The 15,922-nt window shown below is 39.8% G+C and overlaps 2 protein-coding genes across 2 annotated transcripts in view; both read right to left on the bottom strand.

Annotated features, from left to right (window-relative positions):
* Positions 1–409: 409 nt before the first annotated feature.
* On the bottom strand, positions 410–1,354 carry LOC131149847 (receptor-like protein 33). The gene has a single exon (XM_058100619.1). The coding sequence runs from the start codon at positions 1,352–1,354 to the stop codon at positions 410–412; it is 945 nt and encodes a 314-aa protein (XP_057956602.1).
* Positions 1,355–10,553: 9,199 nt separating this feature from the next.
* The window catches only part of LOC131156712 (uncharacterized), a 50,187-nt gene continuing 44,818 nt past the window's right edge, over positions 10,554–15,922 (bottom strand). The window contains exon 4 of the mRNA XM_058110601.1: positions 10,554–10,736. Coding sequence (XP_057966584.1) covers positions 10,642–10,736 — 95 coding nt within the window. The 3' untranslated portion in view covers positions 10,554–10,641. The remainder of the gene's footprint in view (positions 10,737–15,922) is intronic.

The raw sequence follows: 15,922 nt of genomic DNA, 5'->3' as shown, positions 1-15,922 counted from the left end.
GACCCCTTCTCCTCAATTTTTTCACCTTCTTCTTTCCATCTCTCTCAATGATGCAAACCAACCAATTAGGTTTTCCAGTTAAAAACATAAAAAACCCAGCAACCAATCCAAACACAATTCCAAAACCATATCCAATCAATGCCGCTTCCCAAAAGGATCCATTTATAAAGTGTGAGCCATCATCTTGTTGGAACATTAAAAATGGTGGTTTTGTTGCACCATCATTTGTGCAAGTTTTCAACAGCGGAAACCCACACAATGCCAAGTTTCCAGAATATTAAGAGCTTGAAAATGTATTAAATTGGCTGCCTCAAGGTATAGGTCCAAACAGTTGGTTTTGGGAGAGGTTTAAGACTGCTAAAGATGACAAACTTGTCAATTGCTTTGGAATCTCCCCACTAAGGTTGTTTTAAGATAAATCCAACCATTCAAGTGTTGTCAAATTTCCCAGTGACGTTGGAATATCACCCGTAAGGCTATTGTGTGAAAAGTTGAGTCCTCGAAGTGATTTAAGCTTTCCAATTGACTTTGGAATCTTCCCACTGAAACTATTCTTTGACATATCAATAGCTGTGAAGATTGTCTGAATTTTCTCCATGCAAAAATCAGAACCTTTCATTGTTACCATCATGGAATCCTTATAATAACTAGATGTACTCATATACTGCAATTTGTATTTAGATTCATCCACATTCATCATGCCTTTCCAGCCTTTAAAAAAATTCAATGGCAAACAACTAGTAAAATTATTTGAGGACAAGTCAACAACTCGTAACTCAGATGAGGAAAATTCAGTCTTGGAACTGCTCCCTATGGGGCCATGAAGTCTATTGGATCGCAAGATGAGGACATACAACTTTGGGAGGCTTCCCAACCAATAGGGGAACGTGTCAACTATTTTGTTGTTTCCAAGGTCTAGAACTTCCAACTCCATACAATTGACCAAAGATCGTGGCACTTTTCCTTCTAGTTGATTGTTATTTAGGCCAATATTTCTTAAGGTGCTGCCATTTGCAAAAGTGTCGGGAATGGTACCATTAAATTGATTCATATGAAGATCTAAAACTGAAAGAGAATGACTAAAGTTTCCCACACATGATGGAATCATGCCACCCAAGCTGTTGTTGAATAATTTGAGGACTACAAGTAAATTCGCATTACAGATCAAAGAAGGGATCTCTCCTGTCAGTTGATTATTTGAAATTAAAAAGACTTCCATGGAGGATGGTGGAATTGGGAGTGATCCTTGAATCATGTTGTTCTGAATATCAAGATACCATAGCTTCTCCCAAGGAAGCTCTTCATTCACATGTGTATGAGAAAGATTTAAAAACAACGAGGAATTATTCCACATGTTGAATGCCCATTTCGGGATCTCTCTAGCAATTTTGTTGGTAGATAGGTCCAAAACTTTTAGGTTCTTTGAGCCTCTTAGATTCGGAAATTCACTTATGTTGCAAGAGGACAAATGTAGTTTAGTCAAACTAGGGAAGGAAAGGCCAATGTCATCTGTTTGAGTCAATGACAAATTGTTGTTTGAAAGATCAAGATTCTTGAGGTTTTTCAAGATAAAGAAAAATCCGACCTTTAAGATGTCGCCTGTCACAAGTAGGCTTGTTAGTTTTTTTTTTTCTGTTTTGGGCCTCTGTTAAAGACCAGTTGGGCGGGTCATGCTTTTAACAAACCTGGAATCCTTGGCCTAATTTAGCCCATGCATATTCCATATTTCATTTAGTAGTTACGTAGAACGAATCTTCCTGTTGCAGCAGTTAGAGGAGAGAGAAAGTTAGTTCCCTTTATCAAGGGAATTGAACCAACTCGCTGGACATTCAGAATTGGCTAAGCTAAATCTGGGTCTGGAGGATGCTCCCTCGAAAGAGCTTGGTTCCTTTCCCCTGTGATTATTTGCTTTCTTAGTTTCTGTAGTTTCAATCTTTTGGCATAAATTCATCACAATCATTCCACAAATCTATCATTCCTCTCATTTCTTTTCTACTTCATTCCATTATCTGTCATAAATCCCCATTATTACAGACCATAAACACAAGTACAAGCTTAGATTTGTTACAACTGGTATCAGAGCCGGTGGTTCTCTAGCCGGTTCCACCATTTTCGGCAATCCATTTCATCATCAGACCTTCATTCAGCCACTCATCTTGGCAATAACCTTCATCAACAATTCAACCCACCAGCAATTCATCTCGTCAGCAGATTGTATTCCATCCACTCATGGCCGATAATACACGCCTCAAGGATCTTAGCACCACTATGGTAAACCTACAGAAGCAACAAGAAGCACTAAGTCAGCAACAACACCGACAATAGGAGGAAACAAGGAAGTCAATAGCAGAATTGACAGCTGAAACAAGGCAGTCTATAGCAGAAATGGCTGCACATTTCAGCTCATTTGCAGCTGAGATGAGGACCCTTCACCGTGAACCACCTATGCTAGATCCACCCAAAGGCAATTATAGACCACCACCAGCTTATGATGACACTGAGGATGACAATGATTTGGTGCAAATCCAACCAGCTAGGCTCGAATTTCCTAAGTTTGAAGGTATGGATCCTACCGGTTGGCTTTTCAAGGTTAATCACTACTTCAAATTTTAGCAAACCCCTCCGAATCATAAGCTCTTCTTAGCCTCTTTTCATATGGAGGGAAAAGCCTTGGTATGGTACCAAGATATGGAGGATTCGGGATTACTTACTAGTTGGGAGGCTTTTGTCAAGGCTTTGTTGGCTAGGTTTGGTCCTCAATCTTATGATGACCCGATGGAGGCTTTGACCAAACTTAAGCAAACCTATAGTATTGAAGCATATAAGGAGCAATTTGAATTCCTTTCTAATAGGTTGAAAAGATTACCCGAGGACTATAGGTTGAGCTGTTTCATTGGTGGACTGAAGGATGAAATTCGATTTTATGTCAAAACCCTTAACCCCCCCCCCTTAATATTCCACAAGCCTATGGCATTGCTAAGTTACAAGAGGAGCATCAATGGGCTCTCAAAAAGTCACTATTCCACAAAACTCCCCATCAACCAGCAACCACAACTCAGTCTCAGCCTTACAACCCTCCTAATTACCCAAAACAGTAGCCTAAACCCATGACCACCAGCCAAATTACCAAAATGACTTCAAATCAGCTGAAGGAAAAGAGAGATAAGGGCCTATGTTTCAATTGTGATGCCAAATGGCACCCGGGTCATAAATGTGGGGGTCCCAAATTGTTTTTCTGGATGGCAATGAGCTCAATGTCTTGAATGATCAGGTGCATACGTTGGAGGAAATTTTGACTGAGGGAGATGAAGGAGTAATGGAAAACCATGATGAATTGCTGGCTGATCCGAATGAAGGAAACACACCTGAAATTACTCTCCATGCTTGGTTGGGTCTATTAGTCCCAAAACCATGAGACTTGTGGGGAAAATTAAGAGGGCGCAAGTGGTAATTCTCATTGATAGTGGGAGCACTCATAATTTTGTGGATTCAGTTGTCATTAAGAAGTTGAATTGGCCATTTGAAGCACAAGGACAGATTTGGGTGAGGGTCGCTAATGGGCAAAAAGTGACTAGTGAAGGAAGGTGTTTGAATCTTCCCATAACCCTTCAAGGGTATGTGGGGAAGGTGGATGTGTATATGCTTGTTTTGGCTGGTTGTGATATGATACTGGGAGTATAATGGTTTAGCACTTTGGGTCCTATTCTATGGGATTTCACTAAAATGACTATGCAGTTTACTTGGAATGATACACCATTGGTGCTACAAGGAGTACATCAAAAAACTTGTTGGAGGAGCAATTGTGCTAGAAAAAGCATCCCTTGGAGAGAAGGGGAGTGACGTTACAGTTGCTGGACCAAGCTAAAAAGGAAGAGAAAGGAGCTGAAGATGATGTTATTTCGGAAGTTTTGACCAATTTCCAACGTGTCTTCGAAGAACATAAAGGGTTACCACCTAGAAGAGCTCAAGATCATGCCATACCTTTGATTGAGGGAGCACAAACAACTTGTGTTCGACCTTACCGTTACCCATTTTTTCAAAAAGAAGAGATAGAGAAGATTGTTCAAGAGTTGTTGGGATTAGGCACTATTTGGCCAAGCCAAAGCCCATTTTCTTCCCCTGTTTTTCTGGTAAGGAAGGCAAATGGTACTTGGCGTATGTGTGTGGATTACAGGGCTTTGAACCTAGTCATGGTTAAGAACAAATTTCCTATACCTAAGATCGATGAATTGTTGGATGAATTGAATGGGGCGGCGATTTTTTCTAAGCTGGATTTAAGGTCCGGTTATAATCAAATTCGGGTTAAGGATGAAGACATTCACAAGACGACATTTAGGACACACGAGGGTCATTATGAGTTCCTAGTGATGTCGTTTGGGTTGGCCAATGCACCATCCACTTTCCAATCGCTTATGAATGAGATATTTAGGCCCTTCCTAAGAAGGTTTATCTTGGTTTTCTTCAATGACATTCTAATCTATAGTAGGAGCATGGAGGAGCATGTTAGGCACTTGGAAGTGACTTTGAAGCCGTTGGAACAGCACCAGTTGTATGCAAAATGATCCAAATACAGATTTGGATCCAAGCAAGTTGAATATTTGGGTCATTTGGTGTCTAAGGAGGGAGTGCAAGCCGACCCCTCAAAGTTGAGAGCAATGGTGGAGTGGCCTTTTCCCGCCACACTCAAGTCCTTGCGGGGCTTTTTAGGTTTTACCGGGTATTATAGAAAGTTTATTAGGGGATATGGCACCATAGCTGCCCCCCTAACGGCACTATTGAAGAAGAATTCTTTTAAGTGGAATGAGGAGGCTGAAGAGGCATTTAAGAGGTTAAAGGAGGCTGTTACTAGACCCCCCGTGCTGGTACTACAAGATTTTAACAAGAGGTTTGAGATTGAATGTGATGCATCGGGGTGGGAATTGGAGCAGTGTTAATGCAGGAAAAAAGGCCAATTGCTTTTTACAGTCAGGCCTAAAAGGGGAAGGCCTTGGGGTTGTCTACATATGAAAAGGAGCTGCTGGCCCTAGTATCGGTAATTTGCAAATGGAGACCCTATTTACTTGGAAAGCCCTTTATAGTCAAAACTGATCAGCAGAGCCTAAAATACCTCCTAGAGCATAAAATTGGTACCCCAATGCAGCAGAAATGGGTCACCAAACTCCTGGGGTATGACTTTATTGTTCAATATAAGAAAGGGCAGGAAAATAAGGTGGCAGATGCACTAAGTAGAAGGGATTCAGATCTGGTTGAAGCTTCCCTAATGGTTCTATCCTATCCAGTAGTGGGGTGGCTTGAGGATTTGAAGGACTCTTACACACACGACTCATTCATCCAAGAGATACTCCAAAAAGTACAACAACCAGATGCAAATGCTACCAAATACAGCTTTAGAGATGGCATATTATACTATAAAGACAGATTATACATCAGCTCAAACCCTACCCTAAAATTGCAAGTTCTACAGTGGGCACATGATGAACCACAATCTAGTCATGCTGGGTATGACAAGTCAGTGCAGAAGGCTCGTGCTAATTTCTACTGGCCAGGTATGAAGTCTGACCTAAGGAAGTATATCAGAGAATGTCAAGTCTATCAACAAACTAAAATTGAGCATACACTACCTTCGGGCTTGTTGCAGCCCGTGCCCATTCCCTCGAAGGTTTGGACAGATATTTCAATGGACTTTGTGGAGGGTCTTCCTCATTCTTATGGCTATGAGGTAATTTTTGTAGTGGTGGACAGATTGTCCAAATATGCTCACTTCGTGCCTTTAGCACACCCTTATACAGTTGTGAAGGTTGCTGAAGTATTCATTCAACATGTGTTCAAATTGCACGGAATGCCCCTCTCCATTGTGTCAGATAGGGACCCTACATTTACTAGCAGGTTTTGGCAGGAATTGTTCAAGTTCCAGGGTATTGAACTAAAGCTAAGTATAGCATATCACCCACAAACTGATGGCCAAATCGAGACTATTAACAAGTGCCTAGAAACTTTTCTAAGGTGCTATGTGTATGACAAACCGAAGCAGTGGATGAAGTGGCTTGCAATAGCAGAATATTTTTACAATACATCATTCCACACATCTGTTAAGATTACTCCCTTTGAAGCTGTTTATGGCAGTCCTCTGCCAAGAATTGTGCCGTACTCAGCTGGCCTCTCAAGTAGCTGCAGTAGACGAAGCACTGTTGAAGCGTGACAAGCTCCTCCACTCTCTCAAGCAGCACATGCAGGAAACACAAAATAGAATGAAACAATATGCTGATTTAAAGAGGAAAGAAAGAGAATTTTTGTGGGAGACATGGTCCACCTAAGGCTCCAACCGTATCGGCAGCTATCTATGCAGATGAGGCAGAACTTGAAGCTATTCTCACGTTTCTATGGGCCATTTAAAGTCATTCAACGCATCGGGGCTGTCGCTTATAAGTTGGCACTTTCAGTTGGGTCTCTGCTTCACCCAGTTTTTCATGTGTCCCAACTGAAACCGCACATAGGAGTTTCAGTGCAGCCACTCAAGCAGTTACCATTGGTGGACTCGCGGGGTCAACTGAAACCTGAACCAGCCAAAGTTCTATATCGAAGGTTGAGGAAACAATGTCGTGTGGCCGTAACAGACATGCTCATACAGTGGGTTGGACAGGCAGAAGAAGACGCTATATGGGTACCCCATCATCAGATCGCAGCAGATTACCCTCACCTTGTGGGCAAGGTGTTTTGAAGGGGAGGGTAATGTCACAAGTAGGCTTGTTAGTTTTTTTTTTTTTTTTTCTGTTTTGGGCCTCTGTTAAAGACCAGTTGGGCAGGTCATGCTTTAAGTAGACTTGGAATCCTTGGCCTAATTTAGCCCATGCATATTCCATATTTCATTTAGTAGTTACGTAAAACGAATCTTCCTGTTGCAGCAGTTAGAGGAGAGAGAAAGTTAGTTCCCTTTATCAAGGAAATTGAACCAACTCGTTGGACATTCTGAATTGGCTAAGCTAAATCTGGGTCTGGAGGATGCTCCCTCAAAAGAGCTTGGTTCCTTTCCCCTATGATTATTTGCTTTCTCAGTTTCTGTAGTTTCAATCTTTTGGCATAAATTCATCACAATCATTCCACAAATCTATCATTCCTCTCATTTCTTTTCTAATTCATTCCATCATCTGTCATAAATCCCCATTACATACTATAAACACAGGTACAAGTTCAGATTTGTTACACCGCCTAAATTATTTGATGAAAGAGAGAGAGTAGTTAGGTTAAGGAGCTTGAGGATTGAGTTTGGGATGGGACCAGCAAGTTGATTCCAACTCAGATCTAACCATTACAAGGATGATAGAGCAAACAACCAAGATGGTATTGTGCCACAGAGAGAGTTATCACGTAAGCTGAGGCGTGTGAGATGTGAAAAGTACATACTTGGTTGAGAAGGAAGAAGACACCCTAGGTTATTACTAGAGATGACAAATACTTGGAGTTGTGATAGGTTGGATATTAATGATGGGAATTCAGCACTCAAATTGTTATTTGAAAGATGCAATTCGGTGAGTTGGTTGAGGCTAGAACCAAGGGATGCAAGAATTGCACGAGAGAAGTTGCAGCCGGAGAGACCTAGATACTTTAGGGACTTGAGATTGCGCACTTCTCCAAAAAATCTAGTATCAGACAGATCCAACCAAATTAAGGTGTTGGTGTTGTAAACAACATCTGGAAGATGACCGGTCAGGGATGGGTTATGGGAAAGATCGAGCTTCGCTAGGTTTGGTAGGCTGAGAATATTATGGCTAATTGGGAGTTCTCCTTGCAGTTCACAATGCCAGAGACTGAGAGATGTGAGAGAAGAAGATAGATTCACTAAGGAATTAGCAGGGGTAACTCCAGACAAGTTGACTCTGTCAAGAAATAGCTCTCTAATTTCAGTCAGATTGTGAAGGAGCCTTTTGAAGCTTTGAGGTTCATATCTCAATTCACCAGAGAAAGAGAGATCAAGGGAAATCAATTTGGAAAGGTGGGATAGTTCGGTCGGAATGGGGCCTGCAAATGCAGAGTAGGAGAGGTTGAGATGGGTCAAACTGGTAAGTTGGCACCCAAATTCAGGTGAGACAGAGGAAAATTTGAAGTCGTTGTGAGCGAGATTGAGTTTGCGGAGATGGTGAAGGGAGAAGAGGGAGGTGCTGTTGCTGCTACTATTACGACTGGGGAAGACGGTACCCTTAAGAGAAAGCTGGCTGCAGCTAAGGTCGAGGCCAACGACGTGACCGGTGACCCAATCACAGGTGACTCCATCCCAGTTGCAGCAATCACTCCCCTCCTTCCAGGACCTCGTCTTTGGGTATGAAGTTGGACCAAAATAATCACATAGCAGAGTAACACGTGAATCAATGAAAAACGATCGGGTAAATTGGAGCAAAGCAGCACTCTCATCCTGAGGGTACAATATGCGTGCACCAAAAGGAGGAGGAGAAGAAGAAGAAGAGTGATTAATTGAGGAGGAGAAGGGGAGGAGCGGTGAGAAAAAAGTGAAGATTGGGAATTGGGAATGGAAGAATGTGAACGTAGTAAGTAGAAATAAAGATGAGATGATGGTTGAAGGCTCCTCCAGTACCTCATCTGCATTAATTGGAGAAAAAAAGAAGAAGAAGAAGAAGAAGAAGAAGATGAAGAAGAAGAATATGATTGGGCAATTTGTGATAGAATGGATGGAGGAGAGTAGAGAGGGTTCCCACGGAACTCATTTATAGGCAGCCACTGCACTCCCAATTCAAGTTTTTTCCCAGATTAACTTTTTTTTTAAAAAAATATATTAAATAATACCCCCTTCTAGGAAGTATTTTCCAAAATGACTCTAACGTAATCTCGCTGAGTCAATCCCATTTTTAGGCCTTAAATCCATCACTTGCAGCTAAAATCAGATGGGAATTGGCAGCTGTTATAGATGCACAAAATCAGACAGAAAATAGAGAAGAAGAGAGAGGCAAAGCAAGGGTTTGTCAACTTAAGGGGAAGTGCTGCAATCTTGAGGTGATTCAACCATTTTTCTGCTATAAGAGTTGTTATCCTTGCTTCCTAACAGCTCGGTTCTCTTCATTACAACTAGATTTGTGTTCTTCAAGTGAGTAATTCACTTGGGTCTTGTTGTAGAAGCTTGATAATATTCATTGTAGTTGGGCAGCTTGTGTAGCTGTAATTCAGATCTCTTCTAACTCTATTTGGTGCTAGTGGATTCCATTTGTGCCCCGTGGTTTTTACCTCTGGTTTCTTGGAGGGTTTTCCACATTAAATCTTAGTGTCATTACTTGTTGTTCTTGATTGCTATCGTGGTAAACTTGCTGGAATTGTATTTCTGTTCACTTAGGTATTTTAGGCTCATTTTTTTAACACAAACTCGGGTGAAATGGGGACCCCATTGAACAAATTGCAAGCAAGGTTGAGCTTGCGCAGATGGCGAAGTGAGAAGAGCGAGGTATTGGGAAAAATGTTAGGTTTAAGAAGGAGCTGGCTAGAGTTGAGGTCACCTGTGATAGGCCTGTGATCCTGTCACAAGTGACACCATCCCAGCTGCAACAATCATTCCGCTCCTTTCAAGACCCTTCTCTGGTATCTCACCAAAAGCAAATGCATCAATGGAAAACAATTGGCTGAACTGGAGCAGAGCAGCACTCTGTTAATGAGGATACAATAGGCACCACCACTGGAAGAGTGATCAAGTGAAGAGGAGTAGGAGGAGAAGGATGAGCAAATGGGAAGTACTCCAAATTGCAATGTCAGGAAGTATAAGTGCATATATGGAGCACAGGTACTGAGCTATCCAACCAAACCTCTCTATGATACTAGTTAATCTTATTTAATTATGTTCTTATGTGTATATGTGTGTGCACATGTATATATATTGTTGGCTTGTTGCTAGCTAGTAGAAAATAGAAAATAGGATAAAATATGCAACATAAGTTGTAAGTTCCAACCCAAAGCGTGGAACCAAGTGCTTTGAATGGCATTAACGCAAACAGTGTAATACTCCAAAAGAAAATTGCAAAACATTGGACATGGAGATTGAAATTATTAAAACATGTGCAAGCATCAAATTAAAAGAATAAAAGCTAAGGTTAGGAGCCACCATAACTAGTATAGCTATAAAAGTACCCCTAAATTCAGCAAGCAAAACCACCTTGCAAATCAAAGATCAAACAAGTTGTTTTAATGGTTTGAAAAACTATGACATCATTATATAGATGACAGTATTATGGCATTGACACAAAAGGCAGCACCCACCACCAGCATCACCAGTTTCAGAACAAAACTGTTTATTGCATTACTCTTCATCATAATCCTCTTCACACCCTCACAGAAAAACTGCTGTAAATGATCCAAGTAATTTGCAGCGATGTTCAAACTAAACTGGGGCTGATAAAATGTATAACCATTTTTGACATTTTTGGTAATCTAAATCCTGCATGTAATGCAGCACAGATATGAAAATGTGGGATATGGCCAACTCAAAAACACTGCAAAAGCAGTTCATCTTGCTGAAGAACTCCTTCTGAGGCTAAGAGGAGCTGAGGAATTTTTTTAACAAGTACCAACTTCAAAATTATTACTGAAGCATGTTATTTCTGGTATATTTTAATCTTTAGCTACACATCTCATGTTCACTTTTTTCCTTTATTCATGAAAAGAAAATAGAGAAAATGAAAGAAAACACAAAATGGAGATGATCACCATGAAACAGCACCTTGCAGGCAGCCAACTGCTAGAATCTGCACCACAGCCACCATACCAAGAAGGTTCTTACATAATGAAACACACTATCTTGACAAGCATATGAGAATCAGGTATCAAAAAAATGAAGGCCATTTATAGTGTGCAGAAATTATGGATATATAAAGTACATATGTTCAGAGAATGAATTTTTACTTCATCAATTTGGACCACTGTCTAATTTTCTCCTCTCTTCATCATAGAATTCTTTGGAACCTATACAAGAGTATGCTCGCAAGATTTTCTTTAGGTTATATAAGTTCTATAAAAAACATTTTCTCGAGAAGGAGATGTGATGTTTTTTGCAATCATAATCACCTCAATTACAACTTCACAATAGGATCCCAACAACACTGTTTTCCACTTTAGACAATCTTGTTTGACTGTAAAGTAAGATTTTGTTGGAATTTTAAGGATGGTAACTGTGGCACCCCCTATATTTCCATGTTTTTGTGCAGTAAGATCCTTACAAGCCTTAGTATTACTAAAGCAAAGTGCTTGATGTGTTGCTTTCAAACATTTGGCTATAATAGTGGATGTGTTCAACACGACAGCACCTAATATTTTCATCCATTTGTTGAGTTGCTTGATTTTTATTTTATTTTATTATTTTTTTAGATTTTTGTGTGAAGTTCAAGGAAATAGAATTTTTTTGACAAAAGAAAAAACACAAAGAGAGGTGAAATTGTATGGTCTTTATGATGCATATAATCCCATTAAAAATAATGTAGTGAATGATTTGGAAGGATATCCATTTGGTGGCTTAGGATTATGCATAGTCACTAGAGTCAAAAGGTCTACAACACTGTTCAATTTAGACAGATTAAAAAATAATAAGTGAGCACAAATAGTTTTTAGTCATTTGACACACCATTCAGTACCCAGTTGGACTTCTTAATTAATTGTGGCCTTCATCCATCAGATTTTAAACAAAGGAAATGTTTCAGTACATGAAGAGGTGTGTAGACAATAGCCATCTTCCGGTCCAAACATTTACCTATATTATAAGTTCTTAGCAAGAAACATAGTTTACTTCGTAGAAATTAGGGATGCCCTCAATGTTTGTATATTATTCTTACATGTGTTAGTTTATTGCACTCAATCCCTCACTTAGACAATCCTATGGTCTTCTGAATCCTCATTTAGAAAACTTAAACACTACATACAGTTGGATTTCTTGGTAGAGCAGATAAACTTCACTAATATTTATGCCCAATCACAAAAATAAATAGTGGAAATAGAATATACAATTACAACCACATTTATGAAAAGATTTAAATATATCCCATCATCATGAAACAGATTCTACATCTAATTAATTAACACAAGCTATATATTAAAGTTTGCATCACTCAGAATAAATGGATAAGTGGTATGATCACATTATTCTTCCCCCTCTTTTGTGGGTGCTTCTCTTGAACCTTTTCATCTTCTTTTGTCCAACTCCCTGAACCCTCCTAACCAACCAATTAGGTTTTCCGATAATAAACATAAGATGCCCACCAACCAATCCAACAACTACTCCAATACCATATCCAATCAATGTAGCTTTCCAAAAGGATCCACTTATAGAGTCTAAGTTGTTATCTTGTTGGAACATGAAAGATGGTTGGTCTATTGCATTATCATTTGAGCAAGTTTAATTTCGACGACAGAAAACCACACAATCCCAAGTTTCCAAAATATGAAGCATTTGAAAATGTATCAAGTTGGCTGCCTCGAGGGATAAGCCCGATTAGTTAGTTTTGCGAGAGGTTCAAGACTGCTAAAGATGAAAAACTTGCCAAGTGCTTCGGAATCTCACCTATGAGCTTGTTTGCAAATAAATCCAACCATTCAAGCTAGCATTGTCAAATTTCCCAATGATGTTGGAATATCGCCTGTAAGGTTATTGTATGCAAAGTCGAGCCCTCAAAGTTATTTCCAAGGTCTAAAACTTCTAAATTCATACAATTGACTAAATATCATGGCATTGGTCCTTCTAATTGATTATTGCTTAGGCCAAGATTTCTCAACAAAAATGGAGAAGAGCTAGTTTCCTCTGCAAAAATTATCAAGAATGGTGCCATGAAATTAATTCATTTGAAAATCCAACACTTCCACTTTATAACTAAAGTTTACCAAGCATGGCGGAATCATTCCACCCATGCTAATTTTGACAAATCGAGAACCTGGATGTCACTGATGCTACAAGTCAATGAAGGGATCTTCCCTGTCAAATTATTGTTTGAGAATAAAAAGAATGACACAAAGGATGCTAGAATTGGAAGTTTTCCATGAATCAAATTGGCTCGAAGGTCAAGAATCCGTAGACGCTTCGAAGAAATTGGTTGTTGATCCACACGTGTCAACAAGTTAAAAGAAAGATTTAAATAAGTCAAGGAATCTTGCCACATGTTGAGTTCCCATTTGGGGATCTCCCTAAAATTTTGTTTATTAGATAGGTCTAAAGACTTTAAGGCCTTCGAACATTTTAGATTTGGAAATTTGGTTATATTACAAGAGGGAAACTTTAGTTTATTCAAATAAGGCAAAGAAAGGCTGATGTTTCTGTTGCTATGGTTGAATGACAAATTGTTGTTATATGAGAGGTTAATGGTGGCAAGTCTTTTGAGGTTTGAGAAAAGACAGGGCCCTAGGATGCCACCTAAACTATTTGATGTGATGAAAGATCGAGATCTGTGAGGTTAAGGAGCTTGTAGATTGAATTTGGGATGGGACAATAAAACTTCTTGTTTGAAAAATTTATGTACTCAAATGAAAAGGATTGAAACTCATTAATTGGACCAGTGAGTTGGTTCAAAATTAGGTCTAAATGCACCAAGGAAGGCAAAGCAAACAATCAAGATAATATTGTGTTGTTCTGAGAGTTATTGTGCCAGTCAAGGGATATGAGATACAGAAGGCCACTTTCTTTAGAAGGAAGAGGACCTACCACATAATTATTAGACAACTCACATTTTTTTTATTGGTAAAAGGTAAATTATATTGATAAGAAAGGATATGTATAGAAACTCTGGGCATACCCATGAGGAAGGAGGCCAAAGCTCCCAATCAAAAAAAAATTAAAAGCATTTACAATCAACCTGGGCATACCCAGGCGCACAAAGGCCAAATCAAAGCCAAATTAGCAAGACAAAACTCTAGTACAAAGACAATTCAACTCCACCGGTGACCGGAACCGCAACCAGGGCTAGATTAAACACCAATTCAATCAGAAAGGTAAGGAAACATGTCATAAATAATTTTGTATGTATGGAACTGAATAATTTTGACTACTGTAGTAACAGAAGTGGTCCTTCCTTCAAACAAATTTAACAGCCAAGCATATTCTTCGAGCCACAACCTGGACACCCTTTCCTTTGGCCTCCTTATGGAGCCATTTAAGAGCAGCCTTGATTGTTGTCATACACCTTTTCAGGCCCAACCAAGATCTCAGGATGTCCCACACTGAAGCTGAAGAACTGCACTTGAAAAATACATGATCCAGGGTCTCTTTTTCAGAACAGCAAAGAACACACTTCTGGTCCCCTCCATCCTCAATAAATCTATCGCGAGTAAGTAGCTTACCCTTCGCACTCAGCCAAAAAGGAGTACTTAGGGGTGCACCTGCTCTTCCACACCACTGAGTGCTAAGGGGCCTTTTGGCCTTTATTCCTCCAAAAGTGATATGCCTTTGAGCAGACCACTTGATCTCCCAGCAGCAACTGATTCATCTTACTAACAACATCATTTTGATCTTTACAGCAGTTTAGAAGCATATTTTTTGTCTGAATGATGTTCTTAAAAAGAGGGGAGTCATCATGTTTAGAAGATGCCTTTGACAAATCACATTCTTTGAGTTGCAAGAGGTTGAATGTTGATGAGGGAAACTCACCATCAAAATTGTTATCACTGAGTCTCAATAGGGTTAGGTTTTAAAGGTTAGCAAAAACGTTAGGAATTTGACGAAAAATGTTATTGATGGAAAGATTCAAGGAGTTGAGATTGCTGATTGAATGAGACACTTCTCCTAAGAAGTTGATATTTGAAATATCTAAATGGGCGAGTTGCGCGAGATCCATGATTGAGTGAAGCACTTCTCTTGAGAAATTATTCCATGAAAAACCTAAATAGGTGGGTTGCGCAAGATGCCCAACTGAAACATGCACTTCTCCTAAGAAATAGTTCAATGAAAGATCTAAACGGAGAGTTGTGTGAGATTCCCAGTTAGCGATGCAGGAATCACCCGTTCAAACCAGCAGAAGGAGAGATTCAAATACTTCAAGGAAGAAGTCACAACACTAGAAGAAAGATGACCAATGAGGTCTTGGTTCTAGGAAATATCAAGTATCTCAGGTTTTGGTGCATTCAGCATATTCTTGCTAATTGGGAATTCCCCTTGCAATCCAGAATGAGGGAGATGGAGAGATGTGAGAGAAGTCAAAGATAAATTCACAAAGGAAATATCATACATGTCGACTTCATTGAGAATTAACTCTCTTAGTACTTGAGTTAGGTTTTTAATTAAGCTTTTGAAATTGTGAGGTTCAAATTTAAGTTTATAAAGCAAAGAGGGAATAAATGCATTGAGAAGTGATTGTGACAACTTGGAGAGGTTGAGATGGGCCAATCTGGTTAGTTGCCCAAACTAGGGTCAGATGGGGGGCATTGAGAAGTGACTGTGAGCAAGATTGAGCTTGCGGAGATGGTGAAGGGAGAACAAGGAGGTGTTGTTGGTGCTACTATTAGTATTGGGGAAGATTGTAGCTTTAAGAAAAAAACTAGTTGCAGCTAAGGTCAAGGCCAAAGACATGACCGGTGATCTTGTCACAGGTGACACCATCCCAGGTGCAGCAATCACTCCACTCCTTCCATGACAACATCTTTGGCTGACTGAAATTTTGACAGGAGAAAGATACAATCCCATCAATGTAAAACAACTGAATTGAAGCAAAGCAGCACTCTCCTCATAGTGGCATAACAGGTTGGCACCACCACCACCACCAGCAACAGAAAAGTGATTAAGGAGGAGGAGGAGAAGGAGAATACTATAAAGTATAAATGGATGCATAACCAGTACTGAGGCAACCACTGAAACCACCCCATCACGTGTATATAGCAATGAATCTTATTGAACCGATGTACTAAATGGATGCATAACCAGGAGTGCTGAGGCAACCAAAAGTCTCCTAATTATTTTGCA

This window comes from Malania oleifera, chromosome 1 (genome assembly GCF_029873635.1).
Source record: "Malania oleifera isolate guangnan ecotype guangnan chromosome 1, ASM2987363v1, whole genome shotgun sequence".
Taxonomy (NCBI): Eukaryota; Viridiplantae; Streptophyta; class Magnoliopsida; order Santalales; family Ximeniaceae; genus Malania; species Malania oleifera.
This window is presented reverse-complemented; position numbering and strand designations above follow the sequence as displayed.

What these genes read in the sequence shown, in the direction of transcription:
- LOC131149847 (XM_058100619.1), bottom strand. Translation starts at nt 1,354, where the DNA reads ATGTGGAATAATTCCTCGTTGTTTTTAAATCTTTCTCATACACATGTG.